Source organism: Pseudopodoces humilis, chromosome 6 (genome assembly GCF_049639895.1).
Source record: "Pseudopodoces humilis isolate 2021_Gansu_Grassland_sample_001 chromosome 6, ASM4963989v1, whole genome shotgun sequence".
Taxonomy (NCBI): Eukaryota; Metazoa; Chordata; class Aves; order Passeriformes; family Paridae; genus Pseudopodoces; species Pseudopodoces humilis.
In genome coordinates, this window is record NC_142205.1 from 72,032,782 (window position 1) to 72,057,696 (window position 24,915).

At 46.8% G+C, this 24,915-nt stretch overlaps 1 protein-coding gene and 1 long non-coding RNA gene across 2 annotated transcripts in view; one reads left to right on the forward strand and one right to left on the reverse strand.

Annotated features, from left to right (window-relative positions):
* Positions 1-24,915, reverse strand: part of ANTXR2 (ANTXR cell adhesion molecule 2) — a 73,512-nt gene that overhangs the window by 38,583 nt on the left and 10,014 nt on the right. The window contains exons 7-10 of the mRNA XM_014260401.2: positions 24,055-24,135; positions 11,768-11,828; positions 10,714-10,809; positions 7,965-8,034 (exon numbers count right to left, since the gene is read on the reverse strand). Of these exons, the coding sequence (XP_014115876.2) occupies positions 7,965-8,034; positions 10,714-10,809; positions 11,768-11,828; positions 24,055-24,135 (308 nt within the window). The remainder of the gene's footprint in view (positions 1-7,964; positions 8,035-10,713; positions 10,810-11,767; positions 11,829-24,054; positions 24,136-24,915) is intronic.
* On the forward strand, positions 301-24,856 carry LOC148184241 (uncharacterized). The gene is made up of 6 exons (XR_015772668.1): positions 301-554; positions 10,245-10,325; positions 19,325-19,491; positions 22,698-22,808; positions 23,771-23,926; positions 24,489-24,856. It is a non-coding gene; the product is annotated as an uncharacterized LOC148184241 (long non-coding RNA).

Genomic DNA, 24,915 nt, shown 5'->3' on the forward strand with positions numbered 1-24,915 from the left:
CAAAATGTTGTGTAGGGAAATAGAAGACAATGCCTAGAATAAACACTTCACCTCAGTGAGGTGCAATGGAAAGAACTGGCACAGGTGGGAGCAGTTCTGACCCCCTTTGGCTCCCTGCCTGGGGCTGCAGGGGAAGCACAGCTGTCTGCAGTGAGGGGTAATGTCCATATCCCATCCAGGTCTGGACTGGCCATGGGCACAGCAGAGATGGGGGGTTATTGCCTTCACCTGAGCACAGGGGCTCTGCCACAGTGAAAACCACAGTGAACAGGTGAAAACAGCCTGACCGGGAGCTGGCATCCTACCAATTGCTGAGCACCAGCAGGAAGTCAAAAGGGAGAAGCACAGGTGATTCCCTTTTCGGCTGGAGCTGGGAATGACTGCATCCTACGTGTCGGAAAGCTGCTGCACAGCAAGGCAGGAAGAGGACTGAGCAGCTGAGAGAGCCCAGAGTTTGTCCTGGGGGCTGGGAGCTCCTGCAGCAGCAGCAGCAGCAGCCGCCCGCCTGCTCTCCTCAGTTCGGTGCATCTCAAAGGACAGCTGGCTTCTGAGAGGTGACTGAGCTCTTTGTACTTTTGCCTTTTCACACTACTGACCAGTGTTATGTGGAATGGGAAATATTTTAGTCAACATGCTGGCTCTTAACTTACAAACCCTACCGAATTATCCTTTTAATTGGTCCCCTTGTCTCTGAACAATGTTTTTTTCCAAGTGATATGTGATCACCATGTAGGATTCAGACGGAGGATGAGGCTTGGAAAATTGGTCCGTAAACCCACACTTGCATGCTGACGCCAGCTGCCAAGCTCTGCAGTGGCTCAGCACTCAGCACAAGCACTGCCCCTTACTTTAGTGAGCAATTGAGCTGTGTGGCCAAATGACACCCCTGTCTGCATTGCCACAAAGGCTCTGGTAAGGCTGCTTAGTAGAGCACCACAAATAGACCTTAGTGTCACTTCTTAGTTAGAAAGAGAACAGAAATGCTCAACACAGCCACAGCATATTAAGCTTTTCTTAAGTGACCCTGAAATACACGTGAGACTGAGCTGTAGCTTCCAAACACTCTGCCTTTGCTGACAACAGCTTTTTTTTAGATTATTACCTTTCTCAGCAGAGGAAGAAAAAGTGGCACAATAAAAATAACAGTAGTAAAGGTAGCCATAGCAAGCAACAGTAACTCTCTTCTCCCTCTGGTGTTCAGCCACTTGCTTCCATGTTACCAGACAAGTCACTTAAGTTCCACACACCTTTCTCAGCACTCATTCAGACAGGCAAAGGGATGTTTTGCACAGTTCCATGCCTCTGACCAAGTTCTGGGCCTGTGTGACTCAACAGTTGATGCAATTTGCATGTACCTGTGTACACAGGGGTTTGTGTACATCAGTATTTGTGGGCAGCTTCTGTGGGAGAAACACCTGGGGTGGTTGTCAGGGGTATGTTTTAAATGTGAGTTTGGACTTTGCGATAACACAGACTGTCTCAGGTTGTTGCATTTGTCTGTTTGTCTGTCTGGTAGAACATAGTGAGACAAAGGTGAAGTGTAACCTGCAGGTGTGGCTGAGGCATCAGGTAACCCAGCCTTGCAAAGGGCGAGCACCCCGAGAGTTCCAGAGTTAGATGTGTGTGTGGGCAGTGGGACTGCTGGATGAATTCAGCTGGGAGAGGAGTGGCTGGACTGGGCAGTGCTGGGCTGTTCTGCCAACACTGAGCCAGTAAGATAGGACAGTGGTTGCTAGGTCAGGTGTAATTATGAGCTTGTCGCCTGTTGCTTTTGAGGCTTGCACTGTTAGAGGGAAGCACAACTGTGCCATGCCAACAGGAGGCACTGACACTCGGTGTGGCAGTGTGTCAGCCCGAGCACTCGAGTGCGTCCTCGGAGAGCACTAACGGTGCCGGATCGGCTCGCATGCTATTCAGATATTTATTTTGTGTTTGCTTGAAGAATCAGGCCAATGTTTTTGAAAGCACATTTAACTATACCATATGCCTACTTAAATCATCCCTATCAAACAAGTTGTGGGTTGCTGCTCTGGTTCATTCTGTTCTGTTTTCCCTCCCTTCCCCATGTGTTTATGTGTATTTATCCAATTTTCTCTGTTCCTCGTGCCAAATGGCAGGTCTGAGATTCCAGCCAGGCAGGGGCAGCTGTGCTATTGTTGGTGTCTGACAAAACAGAGGTCATGGGCTGGGCCTGCAGCTCTAGCTCTAATGACAGCTTGTGTTGGACATTATGGGGTAGTCACAGTGTAATCAGGGCTCCTGGGCCCTCAGAAGTAGGAATAAACCTTAACTTGCCCCTTGGTAACTAAGAACTCAAGTCTCACTTTTAAGACATAATTCCTGTGCAAATTAGTCTCTTGCAAAATAGTGTGCTGCTTGTTTACTTTATTGCCATAGCTCCTTCCTCTGTCTGGAAAACACCCAACTTTAAACAGCCCCACCACAAAAAGCCAAACCTGAAAGACCAAGCAACAGCCTAGCTGGAAGAAAGGGTCTCTCCTGCATGGAACTGATCCTAGCTGTTCTCACTTCTAAGATTGATGAGAGCTATGAGCTGTGGCAACCTAGGAAGCGACTGCCCACAGAAAGGAGTAGGCTTTTATCCTCCATCGGAGGACTCGTCCCTCCCTGGAAGGCTGTTCCAAGTCCAGCCCAGCAGCTCCAGGCAGTGACACTGCAAGGCACACTCATTTCCAATGCCTTCTGTTCAGCAAGAGATCAATCTGCAGGGCTTGGGAATTCTTCACTTTCTGCTCCTTGAGCGGCCTGACACTTTATCCCCTGTCCTGCTGCCTTTTCAGCCCAGAAGGCAGGAGTCTCTAAGCTACTGAAAAGGGTGTTCCTTGGAGCTGCAGGCCAGCTCTGAGGCACCAGAGCAGGCTGCAGTGGCCGGGCAGCTGAGGAGGGCAGGCACAAGTCCCTGGAGCCACTTGGAGAGCATGCAGCTGCCGCGGGGCTGCCTGGCTCCGGCTGCGGCACTGCCGGGCTGCTCGGCACGGAAAAGGGAGCGCTGGGGAAACAGCGCATCTGTCACCCACACACAGCCACAACCTCCACTCAGGGCAGCACCAGATGTGTTTATTCGAAGCATGTACTAACTAGCTACTTAATGGCTTAGAATTATTAGCCACAAGTTAATTAGGCAAACGTATTCACCATCAGTCACCTTACAAAGCATCGCTGCTTCAACACTGCTTTTACTTCCAGAGAGCCTTTATCAAGCACAGGAAACAGGAGGGGGAAACTACGAGTTCCATAAAGGAGCTGCAGTAAGAAATAAATGTGTGGAAGGTGTTCATGGTGTCCTAAAGAATGCTAGAGTGCAGAGGTAATGCCTTAGCTGAGTGCTTCTCCATGCTGCCAGCACAGTAGCACAGGGGAGGAAGCAGAGAGACTTAAGAGCCTGCAGCTGATGGGGAAGAAAAAGGAAGTAACAGTGGAAAAAAATATTGCTTCGTATAGTTAAATCAAATTTGCAAGGACTGGCTCCCCTGCTGCTGCGGGTATGTGCCTGGGGGTGCAAGCACTTGCTTGGCATCTTGCCTGCACGATCAATTTGGGATCACCACTGTCCCAAGGGAACAGCCTGGCTCCCCAAGATAGGAGACTCAAAAGCAGTTTGTCAGTTCCTGGCTCCCAGGTCACAGGCAGCAGTGAAAGGAGTGAAGGCACAAGAGACTATCTGTGGGTAGCAGGGACAGTCAGGATCCCTGGTTAGGAGCCTGCCATGACAACCACTCCGTGGAACACCTTCCAGCTGCTCTCCAAAGAGACAGCTGTCTAGAAACCCAGTGAGGTAATCTGAAGGATGGAGCCCACAATCCATTCATTTTCTCTGTGCCTGTTTGCTTTCATGTGTCCACGCTCTTCCCCTTAAATCTGGTGCTGGTATTAATACAAATGACACTTGGAAAATGGAAAGCAATATTTAAGGTACTGCTCTTCCATTGTCATGGAAACATCTTGCACCTAAAAATCCTAGAGCCCCCAGAGCTGAATGTGAGGCATGTGATCGGTAACGGATTACCTCCTGCATTGCTGTGTTCTTTGTGCCAAGTGAGCTGCCCCGGACTCCGTCAGCTTCTTGGAAACTGCAGGTAACCAAGAATTTGGCAATACAGGAGTAGTCATTTTCCTTCCTACCACCCAGAAAAGAATTCCTATTGAATCTTTGCTCTTTTAAGTGCCACCAGCTGTTTGTGTTGGACAGGATGTAGGAAGCGATAAATGGAAGCTGAAGACAGCAGCATTTGAATGGAGGTCATTAATTGCGGCATTGTGGATCGCTCCACCTTGGCATGCAAGCTAATCATCAAGTTGAGATACCTGGGAGAGAAGTTTCCCTTACACTCAGGCTTAGGCTGGGATTTGTCTTTTTTGACTCTATTTTTCCTTAAGCTTCCAAGCCCAAGGAGAAGGACGCTGCACACTTCTGTCCTAGCAAAACCTGAGTTCAAGTGCAGGATGCACAAAGATGGAAGCTGGCCAGCACTCCAGCTGCATAAGAAATAGACTTCTGTAGTTCCCTGAACTATTTTAAGAACAATGACAATTCCTCAGCCTGTTGGTTCAGTTTGAATAATCCACTGCCTAGCCTACATCCATCCTTTCTTGCCCGGCTTAGAGGAGAGTCTGCACAAGATGGGATGTTTGTGGTAGGCACCAATAAATCCAAAATGTTACTGTGATATTCCAGTGAGAAATGAGACTTGAAACAGACTGAGATAGCAGTAGTCACATAACTGTTCACTAAGAAGTATTTCAGTAAAACAGTGTTTGTTGTGCTAGTTTAAACAGTAGTTGCTGTCACCCAATCACCTAATAAAAGCAAATTTGTAAGTGTTCAGGCACCGGTTTTGCTGCTGGCCTTTCCATGCAAGGCAGAGGGGGTTTCACCAATGGCTCACCAGAGCAGAAGGCAGCTGGAGGTGAAGCCAAGCCTACGGACAGAGTGTTCCGAATGGAAACTCACAGAACTTAGAGCAGAAGTGAGAGAATAAAAGTGAAGCTAGCAAGGAATGTAGACTCCTAAAATATCACTGTTTTTCCTGTAGTAGTGTTCAAAGAGACAGGGACTCTGATTGCTTTCCAAGGCGCAATGACTACGGAAAAATGTACAGTAACAGAGAGGTCACAGCCACCCCTGGTTTGGTTTGAATCTCTGGAGCTGTGGCAGGACCACAAATCCAAGTCTCAGCTAAAAAGAGGAACTGCTTTTCTCAAATATTCTGAGACCTTACAAATGTGACTTTTAAATGGGCAATGCAGTAGAATCAGTCTTGTTTACTAATCAGCTTGATTGTGTTGCTACACCTGCCATCACAGTGCGTAAGTGATCTCAAAGCAATTCAACCTGGGTTGGCCTCCTCACCTTCCTGCAAGGTGTATGTGTACTTTCCCTTTCTGCTTTATTTCAAACTTGTAACGTGTTTTATAAGGCATTGGTTGCTTGTGTGAAAATCATGAGTAATTGTCAGCTGTTAGCTGATCAGGAGCCTTGTAAGTGGGCTGGGTTTGTAAGCAGACTATGGAGTTTTGCACTTAGAAGCAGCATGACAAGAAGGGATTTTAAATGGCACAGGCAGCACAGTCATGTTGTCACCCAACCTAAGGATGATACATCCATCTGCTACAGGGTACTGTGGAAAAGCAGACTTTGGAAAAAAAGGCTTGGTTAAATCTGCAGCTGGCACTCGGGAAGCTCCAGACGCAGTGCAGCCAACAGCTGGGAAGGAAGCAGAAACACACTGTGGCGGAAGTCCAGGAGAGCAGGGGCTCGCCGACCCAGCATCCTGGATACTTTGGCATTTTATCAATTCCACACATCTTAGTGTTGCTCTGCATGTGAAAACTGCTAATTCATCAGGCAACAAGAAGTGTCTCCAATTAGGAGAAGATACAATGAAACCTGTTCCTGGAGTCTTGACTGTTCACCCAGAAACCAAGCTGCAGGTTTAAAAGTCACACAGCAAACTACCTCAGGCTGCTTGTGTTGTCTTAATTCCACCCAAAAGAGCGCTACAAAGGAACAGAGTGGTTGTTGCTACATGAGTGATTAGTATCATCTCCCCTACATGAGGAATTACTGGGAGATATCTGGTGCTAGTCTAGGATGTGCCAGTGGGAAGTCAAGAGTTCAAGTATGCGTGTATCTTTCATAGCTGTCTGTCTTGTGCACAGTAAACTGCTCAGCTCTGGGCCAAAGCTCCAACTCCTTCAATAGCAGGTCAGGGAACTGTGTTTCTCATGGTAACTTGGGAAATGAATTTTCCTGTGACCCTGTAGAACTCCAGCTGTATTGTACTGAGGTGCATTATCCACACTGCAGTTCCAGGGTAGCAGCTGTCTGCTTCAGTAACACTCAGCAGCGAAAGGAAAAATGCAGCATGTGCAATTCACTTCACAGCTTGAACCTCTACCAACGTGTCATGCACTTCACACGCGTTTGGCAGGACCAGCTGTTTATGTACTCTGGGACAAACTGTGTGTGGGAAAGCATCTACAGCATCAGCTTTTGGGGAGCTTCATACTGGGACCTGATTTGCTACTGCTCTTCTGTTGTACAGTAACTGCACTGAAATACCTGGCCTGGGGAGGAGGGGTTTTAACCCGACCGACTGACATTGATGACAAAATCCGTTCCCTTCCAAGTGTGGTGGTGCTGAGTGGTTTTAGCTAAGCCAGGAGCTGCAGAGCTGCTGTGCTGGGCGCTTGCACACCCCCAGCAGCTCCCAGCTGAGCGCTGCTGCTGTGCTGTGGGATACAGGGGCCTGACACCCTGGTGCACACAGCACAACACATGTGTCGCACAGCTATGTGAAAAGCAACATGGGGAAACACACAGAGTATTGAATGCCTCGCTCTGCTCTCCGTGTAGCTCTGCTCCACACATGTTCTCCCTGCCAGCCATGACGCAGCTCGGGAGGCAGATCCTCTGCCCGAGCCACCCCGCTGGGGTCAAGCACTGAACGTTTTTCCTCTGTGGCTTTCCAACTTCCCTCCCCCGGCCTGCTGTGTAACACACAAACCAGATGTGCGTTTGGAGCTTTTCTATCCATCCGACAGCCCAGCTGAGGTGGCTCCTTGCTGCTCAAGTCAGAAACAGAAGTACAGACAAGTCATCTATACAACGTGCTTAGCTCTTCAGCTCCTGAACTGCCACAGATAAATGCCAATGCAGAACTGCTGTGCTTCCTATCGGATTAGCATTAGCCTCGTCTCTGCAAGTCTCTGGGAAGAACTACTTGACAAACGGGGAGGAAGCCAACAGCCAAAGCCTTGGCCCTCCCACAGGACCCAGATCTGATGTGCAGTTTTCTGACTTCAGATTAGCTTAGGGTCTTCAGAAATCTGCACAATGAAATCCAAGTGATCATAAGGCCCTGAGGCACGTTTGAGTTTGAGAGGAGGAGAGAAAGGATTAGTTCTCCAAGGGCCAGAAGTAATGTGCAGCCCTGGCCAGTGACACTGAGAATAAGGCCAGAGCTGCAGTTTAGCCCCAGTGCTGGAGCTGTTAATTCATTGGATCAGGATGTGTGGAGCAGGGGTACACATCCTGACACCTAATTTTAATAATAGCTTGTAAGTGTCAGTGGTAATGTCATCTCTTTAACAGTGGGGCCTGAAGATGATCCAGACGAGAGCATATTATGCCCTGTTAAAACAGCTAATCTGCATAAAACTTATGACAAGCCAGATCTTTTCAGTATTTCATAAACTGGCTGAATATTCATTTTTAAGGCACTGTCCGAATGGGTTTGGTCACAGATGACTACTCCAGCCCACTCCAAAGCTGGCATATACACCAGGGAAGTAACACAAGAATGGGGGAAAAATGCAACAACAAACCAACCCCTGTAAAAGCAACAAAATATTGCCCTCAGCCAAACCCCTCCCAATTAATGTCAGCTACAATGATGCCAAATTCCAGCAAAACATGGGCTGGCATTTGGTTCAGTACTTACTGGCCACTTTTGTACAGGATCGGTGCAGGGCAGAGCAAAAAATCAGATTCTACTCTTTTAGGCCTTTCATCTGAAAAAAAACAAAAAACTAAAATCACATGAGTTTACTATGCTGTGCAGCTTACATGAGGAGCTGCCATGTGAACGTGTTTTGAGGTCCCTCCATTCCAGTACTCCTCACTGGTCTGTCCTGGCTGGAACCGGCAGCAGGGCAGGCCCGAGGTAGGGAACACAGAGCCCCAGAGCTGGCTGTAAATGCTGGGTGACACACATTACAGCGCTTCTTTGAGCTACTCGAGTCAGCTCATGCTCTTCCAGAGACAACATTTCCTAGAATCAACACTGTCTTTGTGGAGAGTGAGAACACTATTAGTAGTTTCCCAGTAGATGGAAGATGAAGGTTTGTTTCTAGCTGGCTCCATCCTTGTGTGTTGCATTACAGAACTGTTTTATTAGCTGTGACTTTTTCTCCAGTGTTTCTTCTGGTTTTGAGTCTGTGTGATTTACAAACCTCTTACACTTACAAAGCGCCTATCTGTAAAGCACATGAAGCATTTATTTGTGGAGCCTTGTGTCCAGTACAGCATTTATGTTCTGCAGGTGTGAGGAGGGGAGGACAGAGCTTTCTTTTTGCCTCGCATGTTTGGTGAACTGGGGAAAATTGGGCTCCTGTGTGCAGAACCATCCGCCCAAACTTCCCCATGGCAGGACTGATGATCTCTGTGCAAGGACTATTTTCTGACCATGGGGTGGAGCAGATAAGTGATCTGCCAGATCAACTTGGAGATGACTCTGTCCTGCATTTCAGAACAAGCAGACAGACAAGCGGTTCAGGGGCAGCTGAAGAAGGAGCTGTTGGCATAAATGAGCTTTTCATATGTGCTATAATCTGCACTGACTGCTTGGCCTAGATTTGGGGCTAGTTGTGAGGTGGGGAAGAGGGATTAGCACATTGCCATATGTTTTTGTCTTAATGGTATGTTTCATAGATTATTTTTCTATCCCACAGCTCCATTTGGCAGGTTTCCTTTCTAGCATTTGGTAATGGTTCTTTATAAATGCAGAACGTGAAAGATGCCAAATGCATCCTTTAAAAGCAGGGGAATTGACACAGTAAGGGTGTGCTCAGAGGCTGGTCCCAAAAAGAGCCCAGACTCTCAGTGAGGGGAACTCCAACACCAGCAGATCCTCACATAATTGAGGGTTCTGCAGAGGGACTGCAGGAGAGTGCAGTGACACGGGGATGGCTGTCCTTCTCTTGGGACCATTTCCTTCCTCCTGCTACTGCTCCAGGTGCCCTGCCTATCTTCTTGTTCATCCTGGCTCCACTGGTCCCCTTTAGGCTTCCTTGAAGCAGGCAGCCAGGATCCAGCACAGAGCTGTGGAGAATGACCTTGTGTGCTGCAGGAAAGACCACTTGCTATTTCCCTGTTCTGTTCCTGTACTATTTCCCAGCCACTCGCTGTTGTCCGTTGCTGAAGATGTGGACCGGGGGGATGTAGAAGGCCCTGGCAAGACCCCATAGAGCAGATTGTGTTTTTATAATCAATACATCACTGTGCCATTCCCCTACCCTCATGTGCTTCAGCACACCCCTTTCTGAAGCCAAGAAAAAACAAGCAGCCCAGAGCTGTAGTTGGCAATTCTCACATCAGATGGTAGCAAGTGTTTGTGGGCAATGGCAAGCAGAGGTGACAATTGTAATGGAAACTGAAGGGAAATTTATACAAGCGAAATTGACTTACACAGGCTGCCTGCATCCAGAACTACTGAGTTATCCTTTTATTCTGACAAATTATTGTAGGTATTTAACAGGCAGGAGAGACTGGCAGCCAATTCCAGTATATATCCAGTATATCCTTCCAGGGTAAGGAAGAAACTGCACTGGAAAGACAAGTTCGATTGTGTAGGAATTTTAGACAGGATAATACAGAAATCAGACAGTAAGCAGGGAAAAAAATCAGTCATAGTTTTTCTTTCAAGTTCCTTTTTGGTTGTTTTCCAGTCTGGCTGGCTTCTAAGGAATTCTGTTTAGAGCTAGAGGTTAGATGTACTTATCCTAACCATCCACTTGAGTTTCTGGATAGAAAAAGATAGAAATATGGAAAACTCACATAGGGTTTTGTGAGGGAAGTGGCTGCACAAGGTGTCATGGTCACGATCTGAAACAGAATTTCTTTGGGCTGTGGTTGCAGTGAGCCCTGATGCTGGGCACACAGAGCTCAGACCATGACAAAATACACAACTGTTCTGACCTGGACTTTTTCTATGCTGTTGCAGGAGGAGGACTGACATGCCCCTGAAACCCACAGCACACCTGGCACACCACCCAGAACAGGCAGAGACCTTGCAAAAAACAAGGTAAGTGCTTCTAGGAGTTGCAATGACATGTCTTGGCCAGGAGTATTGTGCAGAAAAGGACCTCAGTCAGTACACTGCAGTGACAGGTTTGTTCATCAGCAAACGTCTTCTTGCCCAAACATCAGGAACCAAACAGTTCTCACCCATGCTAATGCCCACAGCCAGGGGGCTGCCAACACCACACACCGCTCACAGGCACCTGGTAGCAAAATGAAACCACTGAGCAGAGTGTGAAACACCTCTCCTGCCTTTACTCATACTCAGAGCTTTCCTGTTCTCCTCTTTGCTATGTCTCCCTTTCAGTGTTCATCAGCTGAGTCAACAAGAAGCTAACTCAGTCACTTGCTCAGGATTGCAAAGGCAGAGGATGGCAAACGCCCACACTTACGGATTGTTGTTCCGTTCACTTGATAGGTACAAGTCACGCTGTCGGTTCTCCCACCAAGGGTTAAGCCGCTTCCTCTGAGAACAACTTGAAACTCCTCTGGGGGGAAGAACAAAAACACAAAATCACCAAATTTCAGTAAGTTACAACAAACTGCAGTAAGTTACACCAGGGCAATTCCATGTAGTCTGCAATAAACAAAGCACAACATAGTAATGCTTCCAACTTAGGGAGATCTTTTTCCTGACCCCTTGTAGTGAATTCTCCTTATAAATGGGCAAAGTCAAGATTTGTTCCCTAATCTTTATTGAGACAATTGAAATATATTCAGGCTATCACCAGGATCCAGGGCTCAGCTGCAGGGAAAGACGGAGTTTCTCAGTGAATGAGCAGTCTGGGACTAAGAACAAGACTCCCCAAACCCAAATCAGGCTCACTTGAAGTGCCAGATGAAGGAAACATTTCTCCTTAGTACTATTTCTCTGCAAGTTGCCTAAGGGCCACACTCTCTGCGAGCTGTGCAGAGGAGGAGTGAAAAGATTGTACCAGGGCCACTGACTTGACACAGAGCATCTATTTTTCCACAAAAACATCCAAGTAACATGTTGTAACTACCTTATTTTGATTGATCTCCAGCTATGCGTGGATTATGAAGCTGAGAGACAAAGCCTTAAAATTCTGTGCAACTCTTCTATTTCATTAATATATTGCTCTTACTGCCCAAAAATGCAGTCGCGTGCTTTGTTCTTACACTCCACAGATTTTGGGGCAGATCTGGGACAAGTGCAGAGCAGACTCAGGGGAGAGGGGCAGGTAAAATGCTCACCAATTTACATGTGCATTACCCAAGCTAAGGAAGCAGGCTGTGGCAGCCAGCTCCTCTGAGGAGCACAAGAAGTCAACAGAGAAATCCAACATTTCTTTAACTTCTTAAGGACTTAAGCTAGAGATGCTTTATTTTAGAGACATACAGTTTTCCTTCAGATAAAACAGGGAAACTGCAGTCCTATGTAATAATTGAGTAGTTTTATAATTTTATAATATTATAAAACCTTACCTCCTACACAAACACTGGATGGCTCCAAATATAAAACCTCGGTGCACGATTGTTTCAAAACCTATTGCAAAGGAGGAAATAGTCACGAACAGGTTCCACAGCACAATTTCAATGAGCAATCTTAGTTTAAAACAAATGCTTTTCCCTAGAACACACATACAGCTACAGGTTTGGTTTGCTAAGTCTGACTTTGTAGGACATTGCCTGGAGCAGGCACAGCTCCTGCACACCTGCACAGTCAAGTCTAGGAGTTCCTAAGGCTTAGACTAGTTTCTTAAACCCCAGAGAGCCTTTAAAATATAATATGCTCAGATCCATAACCTGTTTCTCCATGAACCCCAACCCTAATGTTTAAGCCAAAAATTAATCACAAGGAGCTTGATCCAAAACCTAATCCAGTCAAAAGCAGCCTTCCAACAATCAAGCCTGATGGATCCAAGTGCACGTTACTGCGAGTGCTGGCACCTTGCCCTACGTCAAGAGGCACAGGAACAGTGGTGTTCCTGACGGCCTGCCTGCCATTGGACAGGGATCTCACTTCAGCTCTCCCTGTTCTAAGTGGTATTTTTAGCAGGCATTTGTAAACATTCCGTGGCATCGGTTCAGGACCCTGTAATCACGTGCACAGCAGAGTCCCCTCTCTATCTCCGTTTGCCAGGTCTGTGTCTGCTGCAGAGCTGCCCTGACTTCCTAGGAATGTCCCTTTTTCTTACTTTTAACTCCTGCCTTCCTCTCGATAGGAATCTTTACGCTCCATGATGTTTCCCAGTGGTTTCTATTGCTACATATCCAGGCCCAGCAGAAACTATCATGTAGTCACTGTTCTGACAAGAAGCATGCCAAGTTCCAAGAAAGAGAGCATCCTGCCTCAGTGAACACTTCCCATATTGCCTCCCTCCCCACAAACTGTTTTGCACAAATTAATTTTTTAGTGCTTTAAAACCCATGTTAAATATCAAGCAGTATTTTTACAAACTGGATGCATTTGGATAAGACACAGCAACAGAGATCTTAGGAAAGAATGCAGCCCAGAGTTCAGTGCAAGCCAGGCAGTTCACATTAGCTGAGAATCTCGCTTCCAAAAAAGGGCCTTAGCCTTTTGATTCCTATTGCAGTGTGGAGAGAAGTTCCCTGTGGCTTGTTTGGAGGCTGGGGAATATTTTGTATAACCTTTTATTCCTTTGCTGTAAAAGCATGTTCAGTTTTTTTTCACTAAGGAGTCAGATAAACAGCTCAAGTGAAACTGAGACTGGAGGCCAGCTTTAGGTGAAGCACAGATCCAGCAGGTGACACAGAATTCAGTCATTTTGTTTTTAGAAGGAGAACCTTGCAATCCCTGTCTTCATTTGCCCAGTGCCTAAGGAGGGGTCAGTGGCACAAACTGGAGATCAGGGAGAGGAGAAGACAGCATGGAAAAGAACCTGACTTCTCTTGCAAAGCAGTAGTCCTCTAATTTCATTGCACCCTAGGGTGAATTTTCTAACACTGTGCTTCCAAGTGCAACACAAATCAGGAAAAACCTACCTGGATATGTTATTTTAAAACCATGACCAACAGCGTGCAAGGAGAGATTCTGAGAAGTGATGTCATCCACTTCATCTCCAGAGGCCCACACCAAATATAGGACTTTGCTCCTAGGCTCACAAAGGCTTTTCTCTCATTCCCTGCCCTCCCCCTTCTCCCAGTGCTGGCTTGCCCAGAGAGAACCGATTCCCCAAAAACCCAAGTGCAAAATAGAGCAGAAACCTGTCAGCCTTTGTCCTGATGTCTGGCAGCTTCAGAAGTGGAAAGCTGTGGTAAGACTATAGGATGTTCTTTCTCTTCTGAGGTGACCTGTGCAGTGTGGGACTGGGTCCAGCTGGAACCAGAGCCAATCGAGGTAAAGTGGCCACAGCTGTGAGCTCGTTAACAAAGGTGTGGCTGCTGGGACAAGACAACGCAGTGGGGTTCTGTTCTAAGGTAGTCAGTCTCTTGGACCACAAGAAAATGGGACATGGAATCCAAGCCCCAGACATCCACTTGTTCAACAGCAGCACAACTGACTGCTGAGGAAATGATTCTGTAGCTTCCTCTTGTGCAGGACTTGCTCCATTGCTGCCACGCTGCAGCGGTGGCAACCATGTGTGTTAGGTTTTAAACCCTGGTGTACTGGAGGTCGGGTCCTCAGAGCAGCCAGCACAAGAGCCAGTGGCACGAATGCAGCTTGCACTCCACGGTGACTCTGCTGCCAGGCACTGCTCTGCAGGAGGGCTGGATGCAGGGCAGCCTCCCACCCCTTCAGTGAAATCCTTTCTGATGGCTGTCGAGTGGACCCTGTGCAGTTTCTGTAGCATCTCTCAGAAAAGCAAGTTAATCCTTTCAGCACACTTCTGAGAGCAGAAGTAACCAGAGGAGAGGCATCCAAGATAGCCAGGGGGCACTCGCAAGCCCACTCTCCCTTGATGCAAACTCGCTGGCACACATTGGGTCCTACCTACCCAAACACGCTTTTCTTTGCTCAAAGGGTCGCTTGTCAATCAGCTGCTGGGCTGCCCAGCTCTTCTGGGAGCACCATGACCATCCCAACTGGCGCTGTGGAGCTTTAAACCCCCTGTCTTCAGGCTATTTCAGTGGCTTGCAAGTACGCACACATGTAAATCTTCTTAAAACAGTTGTAGGCAGTTCGTTTATTAGGTGCACTTATCCATCACCAGCTTTTCCATGTGACCCCACTTTTCACCTAGCACATTTTTCCCAGACCAACCTGGTTGTTAATTAATACGTAAAACCTGTATCTGTGTTCATGGCACTTTCCATGTGCTTCCCTCAAGAAGGTTCCTGAAGGCTCCCACAAACTTCAATGTTTCTAAAGCAGTGGATTCCCGTTTTTGTCATTACTAACACATTTTCTCCCACTGGATCTGTTGGAGAAACACTGCCTGTCTCTGACCCGCAGGTGTCTGAAGTGACCACACACTCGGGTTTTGTCAGCTCTGAGCTGCAGGAACGCCCCACACCCAAATTCTGCCATCAGCACTGGAAGGGCAGATGTCCCTGCAGCATGCTGCACAAAGGCAGCCAACTAACTGACTGACATCATGCTCCTCACTGCTCATGGTCTTTACAAATTCCACCTCTGTTTATCAATTTTGCTTTGTCAGAGATCCTTCCCCTGCTTTATGCAGTGTTTCTTCCTGTGGAAAATGTGCTTTGTGGATCTTCCAGGACCTCTTTAACCTGTCACAGGCCAGGCCTGGCTCTCCCTGGACTCTTTTTTCAGCTTTGCTGCTGCCTCTTTCAAGTTCCAATTGTTTAACAGCAAAGCAGGATGGCTCCTGCATCTTTTTGAGCATTTGGCCTGCAATACCCTCAGCACGTGCTGTGGAACAGAGCTGTACCAGGCCGCACAGTGTTACACAAACAACAACTTTCCCTTCCAGGACTCTAATGAAGGTTGTGTTCCGTGAAATTGTGAGAACAATGCACTAGTAACAAGCCGTGAGCAACCCAACCGTACAGGGGCAATTAACAAAATACGCTAAGTGTCAATTTGTCTTGCAACCTCACTCGGTTTCGCTTAGCCCCATATGCAGTTCCAAAGTTTTTGGCAGCAGGCAGCACCATAAATCATAACTTGCATGGCATCTGTTCCTGCCCAGAACCGCACAGTGCATACAGGATTTGGGTAAGTCATCATCCCAGCTGGATCCTTCACTGAACCACCGTAATGATCTCAAGTCTTGAAAGTGCTCTATGGCTGTGTAAAGTGTTTGCTTCCTGGGACAGAGGTCAGAATAGCCAGGAACTGCTGGAAGGAGACAGCTGCTGACACAGTTTGGTAAGACTTGGCATGCTAATGACTCTGAACAACTAAGGATTTCTAGGGCCACCAGTGGCCTTTCCTCCCTATGGATCCATTCAAACTTGCCACCTCTGTTTACATCAGTGTTCACCAGAAGGTGACCCAAATCAGGCTGCTGTGGGTTTTGGGGAAAGGCAGCATGAGTCTCTGACTGGAAGTCTATGTCCTGCAACAGAACAAATGCATCCAACTCGCTATTTCCCGAACCTCTTTTTAAAGAAAAGAAAACGTTCGTCTTTAAAAACTCATCTTTGTTCTACTGCTGTACGACAAGGCTCGTGCAAAACCCGCTGACAGCACAGCAGGATTGCTTCCACACTTTGTGTGTGCACAGATAACGTTCCTGCAGTTTTATCTCCTGATGGGCACACACAGCCTGTCCCTGGAGCGCAGTCCATGGACACACTGCCAGCCAAACCGTGCCCAGAGATGGCAGCACAGCCCTGAGAGCTCCCTTGCACGGCAGCCTCAGAGCTGCAGGCAGTAGTAGCTTTTCTGTGGAGACTCCTTTTCTTCCCCCCTCCCTCCCAAATGTAGGGTCCGTAATTTTCACTAGGAATGCTGCAAACAGAAGAGCTGGTGGGGGCAATTGTAACCTCAAGGAAAACAGAGCTAGAAACTAAACACTGTTGATGATGCCGCACGCCATGAGATGTGCCTTCTTGTACTGGTGCCAAGCTCCTCCCTCAGGTAACCACAAAACCGGCTTCATCAAGAGCTGCATCTCTCATCAGGATACGTATTTCAAGACACAGTGGGAAGCATGCTCGTGCACTTGTCACTGCAGCACATGGATTGTCAGTGTGATAAATTTATGGCAAACTGGGGGCAGTAATGGAAGGTAATGTCTGAGAGGGCCCATGTAACATGAGTGTTTAAATCTACCTTGAGCATTCCGTGCATCGGCTGGATTATGGATGCAGGCAAAGCCTTAACCACTGCCAGCTGTGGGCCCTTCCTTGATGAGGAATTGCCTGCACCTTTGGGCTCCTGGTTTAGCTGCTCAGAAATGCCACTACGTGTGGGGCAGCTATTTAAATGGTAGGCAGCAGCAGGGTTCCTGCGTGCACAGGTGGAGCAGGGCATGCAGATGGGGACCAAAAGCCCAGACCAGAGCTGTGGAAAGCTGTCCCAGCCTGCAGAACACTGCTCTGGAGCCAGGCCATTCTCTGGTGAGTTAATGCCTTCTGAAGCCCCATCCCAGCTCGGGGCTGTGTGGCTCCTCAGAGCAATGGATGATGAAGGCAGTGTTGTGCTGGTGCTGGGTTAGCTGTGTCCAGCTGAACTCACCCATGTGCTTGGTTAAGTTCCTAAAACTATTCTGCTTCATTCCTTCCAATTGGCTGAATTGGGACTGGGCTTACCCCATGTTTCCATGTGGGTTTGTTTTTCTATGAGTCACTTAGAAGTATTACTGGCAGCTTGCTTCCTTTTTTTCAACTCAAAACCCTTTTTTTTTCCCGCTACTGCTAAGAGTAGAAAGGAAAGAGAAGTAAAGCAGGAGGTGCATAATTGGTTTACTGAACTCACTGTTTTTGTTCTAGACAATGAAATGCTGACTGTGCATTGAGCAGGTTTTTTTGTGCTGAATTCAGTGACTCTTATGGCATGTAAAGTCAATGTGTGTGAAATGGGGGTGATGAAGAATTTAAGGTGTAGTAGGTTGGCATTGTTACAGGTTTCTCACTCAGGAGCTGTTGCTTTATTTATGTAAATAGGACTTGTGCCCCCTAATAGTGTGGCAGAATTAGGTCTTAACAAAAAAAGATCTGGGGTAGGCTACAGTAAGAAATAAACTTAAGTAGAGCTCTTCATTTCTGTAATTACATATGAGAAACCTTTATCAGACTTTTTAAGTGAGAACCACCTTCACAGTACACCTTAGGCTGTGGACAGGCCAGCCTACCCATATAGCAATTGATGTTTGAACTCCCTGAAATTCACTGTTTCCAAAGTGAGGCCTTTCACTCTTTCTAACGTTGCTTTCACATCACGTGCTTCTGCCATGTTCAAGCAAGCTCTGTCATTTATTTCCCCAGTGCCGATCTGTGCAGAAAGGCAAGAGGCAGCAGGACCACCTCACACTAGACGGAAGGCAATCAATTCAGGGTGACTTGGAATGAAACACATGCTTTTCAAGGAAATACCATTTTGGTGCTTCTCTCCCACAAAGTCAGAGCAGGAACTGCAGCAGTTAATATCTAATGGGCCTTACCGTTCTCTGCTGCCAAACATCTGTGCTCATGTCTACACCTTGCTGCCAAGCCTGGCCTGCTCCCTGACGCTGCTCAGCAGTTCCGTGAACAAAGAGCGAGGGGAAGGGGAAGGCTGCTACCCTGTCCCCTATCTAAGTGAAAAAAAATCCCTGAGACATATGGTCTTGCATAAAATCACCACCCGAGAGAAGCCTGGCGCGGCGTTAGGTTAGTGAGAATATTCTAATTACACCGAGGCTGAGCAGCACCTCATTGGCAGCCACTGAGGAAAGCAAATGGAGATGACAAAACTGTGGGTCATGAGATGCGTATTTTAACAGCATCAGAACCTTTACCCCCAAATTACTAAAAACAACCCTAAAACCATTACTTACCAAGTAATGTAACTAGGAACCAAGACAAACTGTTACTTTCCATAAGAGGAAAAAAGTTGCTTGGGCTATTTATTTTTTTTTCTAATTAGTAAGAAAAGTCTGGCTCAAAGAAACTTCTCACTAAGGAGTTGCTGGATTTCATTTGGACCTGTGACTGCTGCCTTCGGAGCCAGTTGTACAAGCATCCCTTATGTAAGAGAGCTGCCAGCCGTGCAGGGCTGGCTGACAAGTCCCATCCCAATCACAGGGCACAGGCACGCTCGCTCTAACTGGAGTCGTGTCAGTGCCGGTGCTGGCTTATCAAGCTCACTGTGCTCCAGGAGAACATTATATGGTTTGTAATATGTCAGAGAATGTCAAATTGAGGGCTGCACAGCAGTGAAGGATAGAGCAGAAAGCATTCTATTCCAGGCCATTGATTCCTTTTAACAACTACATGCAGTAATTCCCAAAACTATCTCCTCAGTCTCAATCACATGGAAAACATAGCGCAGCGTTAGTTCTGAACCTTGCACCCAGTGCAGCTTGAGGATTAGACCGTCCAAGGGGATTAAATAGGATGACTGATTTAATCAAAATAATTCTTTTAATGATAATTTGCTGCATTTCTCCTCCCCCCACCTCCTTAAGGGTCTAATAGTTTGCTTCCTGGATTCCCAGTGCATAAACCGAGCATATTTTCTTCCTACAGGAAATGATCCAATTAAGTTGATGTATAATTGATAATGAACCGTTTAAGCTGATTTTGGCCTTGAAAAATCTTAACCGCGTCCAGTCAGCTGGCTGACCCCCCTTCATCTGCAGTGGAGGGACGACAGCACTTAGGGAAAGGGAGGGAGCAGGCTGAGCACTCTGCCCAAGAAGTGCAGGGAGGCAGGCTAGCTCGAGGGAGCTGCACAGGCTGGACAGCAGTAGGGATTACTTGAAAATCACGTAGTCCCCGATTGCTGCTCAGTAGCCGGGTTGCAACCTGGCCCTGAGGCAGCAGGGTTCAGACAGCAGAGCTTGGTAAGCAGTCACGTTACAGACACGGAACCAGCGTTCTCTGGTGTCTAACCCTGGAGCACCGCTGTGGCAGCGGCAAAGTTTCCCACCTTCCCTAAACACAAATTCTGTTGCCTTACAGCAGGTACCAGCTGGAGATGCTGTTGGACCCGCGTGAGTTCAGTGATTCACCCTCCCCCAGTGCCAAAGCCAGGTCAGCCTGAGGAAGTGCTACTGACAGCACAGCTGGAAAAGAAGGCATCAGATTCATGGAGAAAGGCTGGAGCACATCTTTGGGAAGACAATGCAGTGAGTTTTATAAACATAAAGGCTAAAATTGCTCCTCACATGAATACCTCTTGCTGACCTCAACAAAGCTGACTCCCTCTCACTAGGAGTTTGGTTTTGTCCCTTCTTGGACACCAACTGGCTGCCCAACATGGTTTGGGGCCTTCTCTCCCTGCTGACTTTCTGTTAGTATGGCAAGCAGGGACAGGTCTGCTCATCCCCAAGTCTTGTCAGCAGCCTGCAGGGCCCCTCTCTGTGCTGAGCACTGGGGCACAGGCGTGGTGACAGTGAGTGTCACCATGCTCCAGATGAGAGGTGACTCCATGAAGTACCGGCAGCGCTGAGCGTGCCGCTGCCGTGTGCGGTTTGTGCAGCAGCTCCCTGCGGGCCCTGCAGCGCTGGCTGTCACCAAGCTGTGTGACTCCAAAGCAGCGGTGCACTGCCGTGCACAGCAAGTGACACAGGAGCTATCCAGCTGACATGGAAACCCCCAGGATATGGGATAGACACCCCTCACTGGTGTCCAAATGGATCGGGATGCCAAAGGGATTTTGCTGACTGCTCCTTTCAACAGGAGCAGACTTCCCTCCATCAGCCACAGAGTTTTACTGGAGAGAATTTAAACTTTTGGAGCAGAGCCAGAATCTGACACTGGGTGAATCTAGGGGTTTTTTAAGGCTCTTGTGTGCATTTAATGCTTTGTTTGGCCTCACTGGCCCGTGTGCATTCCCTGGATGGGTCTAAGTCAGTCCCTGTCAGCCTGGGAGTTTGCACCCTGCAAACCCTGAGGTCTCCTCTCCCCTGGTCACCCCTTCACCAGGAGACAGATCCTCGAGTATCCCAGTTTGCAACTTTTCCTGGACAAATGGACAGCTTTATGCTGAGGCATAGGCTTTTTCCCCAGGAGGTTCAGCCAACTTGGAGAGAATTTTGCTTCAATTTACAATGCTCTGGGTAGTGCAGCTACTCAGTTCACATGGCTCGACCTACTTTTTTTTGTCCATTATGCTTAACAGTGGATTTCCCATGTAAAATGAACAAAAAACCCTGAGCACCTGTAAAATGAAGAAGCAGAAGGAGATGTTTACCAATTCTATTTCTAATCCTTTCCAGGTAGAATTTTTAAGAAATTTTGTAACACTAAAAGATAAAACAACTCTAGGCTTACCCTTTTTTGAACTACTTCCTTTAAAGTTCTGTATCAGTTCCTGTAGTCTTATCTGATAAGTTTTTGTGGAGTTTCCTCAGAACAAAATATATTTTAACTTCCTGTATTAAGTGCTGTCAACTTACTTCAGTATAAAAATGTGATTGTCTACATAGAGCTGTCATACACTCTAATAATGTTGCTTAGTGAGTTCCCTTAATGTAACTTTTCAAGGTACCAGCCTTGTCCAATTCTGCCTGCAGAGACAACCAGATAACTTTCACTCACAAATCAGAAGGACTTGACTTTTTAATTAAGGGTTTCGTTTTCTTATCTAGTACTTATCTGCCGCATGGTGACAGAAACTGTGCCCTCCCAAAGCCTTCACCCTGTCCTGGCTCATTCACAAGGCTACACTCCATGTAATAATCAGCCAAAGCCCATCAGTAACTGTTCCTGAGAGCGCAGTAACTTGCCTTCAGCGTTTTGCTTTTAAGCTCTAGAGTTTTGCTCAGATTTATTCACCCTGACAATGCTGTTTAGTTATGACCTTGTAAGCTAGGTATGAGCAATGCTGGCAGAGCAGGAAACTTCGCAAAGCAGCCCCTCTTCACAGGTCTGCACAGACTTTTTGACCTGGTAGTGGATGTTATTCAGCAGAAATACAGTGGGCATTTCAACCCTCCTCACTTGCCTAGTATTTTATCAGAACTAATGTCAAAACATGGCGCAAGCTCTCCGGCATCTAAGCCGAGGTTACTCTAAATATTCATCTCGACTGTCTTGAATGTTAATCTGTGGGCAGGATTAAGCAGACATTGTGTATCTGTCCAGAGATAATGAATTGGAATAGTTGCTTATACTGAAAGCAACGGCAGGAGCAGGTACTACAGACAGTCTGTACTACAGACTTTTTTTTTTTTTAACGCTAACAAATGCAGACTAACTGCTTGGCTCTCCTGGAATGCAGTACAAATATAACAGGATAGCAAGCAGTCTCATACCTGGAGAGATCAATGTAGCAGAAGCTCCTGCTCAGCAGTTCTGGGTTGCAGTTTTGCTCAGGGGTCTTAATTGCTGGGTTGCTACCATTTCTGAATGCTTTTCAATGTTCAATGGTGTTTCAATGTTTTTTCTGAACAGAAATCGTTCAACAATATTCACAGAGGGTTTCTGCACCTTTGACTCTGAACTTTCAACTGCGCCTTTGACTCTGAACTTTGAGCAATACTGCTGCATGTTTGTGACCGATCTCCTTTTCATCCGGTTCGAAATTAGCTTTCCGCTTTACATCAGTGTCTCTGAGTCTGCATTCTCTAGCTAACTTGCAAACTGAAGTGAATTTATAATAGCGACTAAAAAGGAAAACTGTGACTATTTCATGTTCAATTAGATCTACTTATCAGTGCTATAAATGTTGTGAGAAGGAATTGGCATACTCACTGCAAACCCTTGCAAAGAAAACTGAGTATTAACTACAACATACCAAAATATCCTGTTAATACTGCCACCACAAATGCACTACAAAAAAAATTACACACACGTACACAAAATCCAAACCAACCGGAAACCCTGCTATGGATACTTCCATCCACGCTCTGTGGTAAAAGCAGAGTGTTGACATGTCCGGTGGCTGGGCTGTAAATAAACCCTGAATCAACTCAGGAGCTCAGTCTGCAGAAGCAGACCTTGTATGTGAGCTGTAGAACTGTGTACATCAGTTTGCTTTTCCTGTCACTGCTAAGCTGTTACCTTGAAACAACGCGTTGCCATTCCATGTATCTGGTCTTGTTTTACAGCTACGGTACACCCAAATCTGGGATTTTTACAGCTGGGTTTTTCGTAAGTATCGAAAGAAGCTGGATTGAGGCTTGTGCACACACCACCTGGCATATCTTATCAGAAAAGCTTCCCTCCCTGCTGACACGTAAGGGAAGGTGCTTTCAGGTTTCTGGGAGGTATGGACGCGGCAGGCTGGCACTGCTCCTAGCCAGAGACCACCCAAAAACACCTTGGCTGAGAATGTGGGTAATGGGACACCCTATGGCTTTTGCTAACCTTCCACATGTTTGAATGACAGACTCTTCAAGCTGAGCTCCTGAGAAACCTGAAGTGACCGTACTTCTGCTGCTTCCAGAGGAGGGCCAGAGGAGCGCGGAGACCTGACCCCTCGGAAGGTGCCCATCCGCAGGTCAGGGACCCTCGCTGGAGGGGAAACGCCGAACGCCCATGTCTTTATTCCTCTATCATGCTTATTTGCAAAGCAGTATCCTTGGAAACATAACATCATCAGCTGGGGTTAAACACTCGGCTCTTATAAACACAGCCCAGTACTGGCACTCGGATCATTTGTACCAGCAGCATAGCTGAGTCCTGTAAGTCCCTCAAATGGCACAGAATGAGATTTTAAATAGTAAAGGTGTTAGGCAGTACCACATGGGCTGCACTGTCTTTTCAGGGGAAAATCTGTCAATGCATCAAAAGATTGCTTACCTTTCTCTAGAAAGCTCAAGGAAGATTCTGGAACTATATTTATCTTAAGTAACAGGGAAAATAAGTTGTTGCATTACAGCATTCACAAAAACCACACTGCTCAAGGGAAGTGATAAATTCATGACTGTGTAGTATCCTGTATGTGAATAGTATCCTTTTGTTATTTAAAAAAAGAAAAGGAAAGGGAAATGAGTGATAGTGGGCTCTCTCAGAAAATGGATTTCATTATTGCTTTTGACTTCTGCCAGTAAGCCTGTTTGCACTGTGCTGCCTACATGCAGCAGCAGCACTGCCAACCTTGCAAAAAAGACACAGCCTCCAGTCTAAAATGAGACAAATTTTGTGTCCACAACCACAGGTGTCTTAGCACACAGCTGAAATAGTGTCAAGCCACTGATGGCAACCAAAATTATTCTCTTTGATCCCTTCCCACAGTAGTCAGCTGAATGGCCTCATCTCATTGATGGGAGTTTCTCAAGCCATGCTGAAAACTGGCACAGAGTCTTACCGCTTACTGGGATAACAAGTGGTTAAAGTCATGCACTTAAAACACTTCTCTCTGTATGGAAAGATTTGGGTAATTCCTAAATTGCACTTATTCCTCAGGTTTTAAGCAGTTGTTCTTAAGTCTCTCAGAGTAACAGTCTCCATTTTTTCCAGGCTGAACCCAAAGCTGTAATTTATCAGAGCATCCCCCAAACTTCCCAGATGAACTTCCCTCTCTTTGTGAGGAGTCTTCAAATTCTACATGAGGTCTGAGCATGAATAACTGCAGGAGGTGCAAGCAGTGCTGATTTACAGAACTGCATCTCTAAGGTAATGGGGAGGGAACTTCATCTGCTGCAATTCCTGCCTCAGGAACCAGCTCTGCCTAGAAGAGCAAGTGAGACTAGAGAGTATGCTCTACTCTTGAGGAAATGTAAAACTTATTGCCTGGTACTCACAGAATTGATTATTCCCTTCAGTGCTTGGAATCCTCCAGTGACAGGGAAGACTTGCTCTTTCACGTCAGCAATTCTTTCCAGCTTTGGAGAGAAAATGCATGCAAACACGTGAATCATCTGGCAAACTAAATTCCTCATGCTGCTTTACGCCCTTAAAATTTAAATGGATGTCTAAAAGCAACCTTCATCAGCTCTGCTAAGAGAAGGAAACTTTAGAGCTCTCTCACAGCTAACTAAGAGTTTTCTGAACTGGAGGGCTTACCACAGCTGACTGCAGCTAACAAAATGGTGGCTAGTCATCGTGGCAAGCATCACACTGAGGAAAGCTTTCAGGGCCTGTATTTTGGCAGTGATTTCGTACCTCCCATCCCAACAATAACCTTCCCTGTTGGTTCTGCCTTTCACTAAAAGCCCTTTCTCTGCATCTCCTTTAGGAAGGAACCTTTCCTGTACCTCTCCACTGAAGCCACTTTGACCAAACAGGAGTAGCTACAGCCTTCACTGGGACAGAGCAACTCTGGAACAGCTTTTCAATGAAGGGCATGAATCCTGTGTTCTTTTCCTTGTCCCAAGATGGTTACACATGCTCTGCTTGAACCCTGTCTATGGCTCTGCTGTTCAATGTCATCAGTACCCTGACCTGGTTGCCATTCCAATGAGAGGGGCTTGCCTGCACCCTCTTGTTGGCAGCTCCTAGTTAAGGGGATTTCCAACGGGGCTCCTTGGCAGTGAGCACGGCACCCACACGTTCTATTTATGTCTGTGTACACGTCTGAGTGTGTTTCCTGAGCCAGAGAAGACATTACGCTGCCTAATGTAAGCAAAATTAAATTTCTGTACAACTTAACATTAACTCTGTAA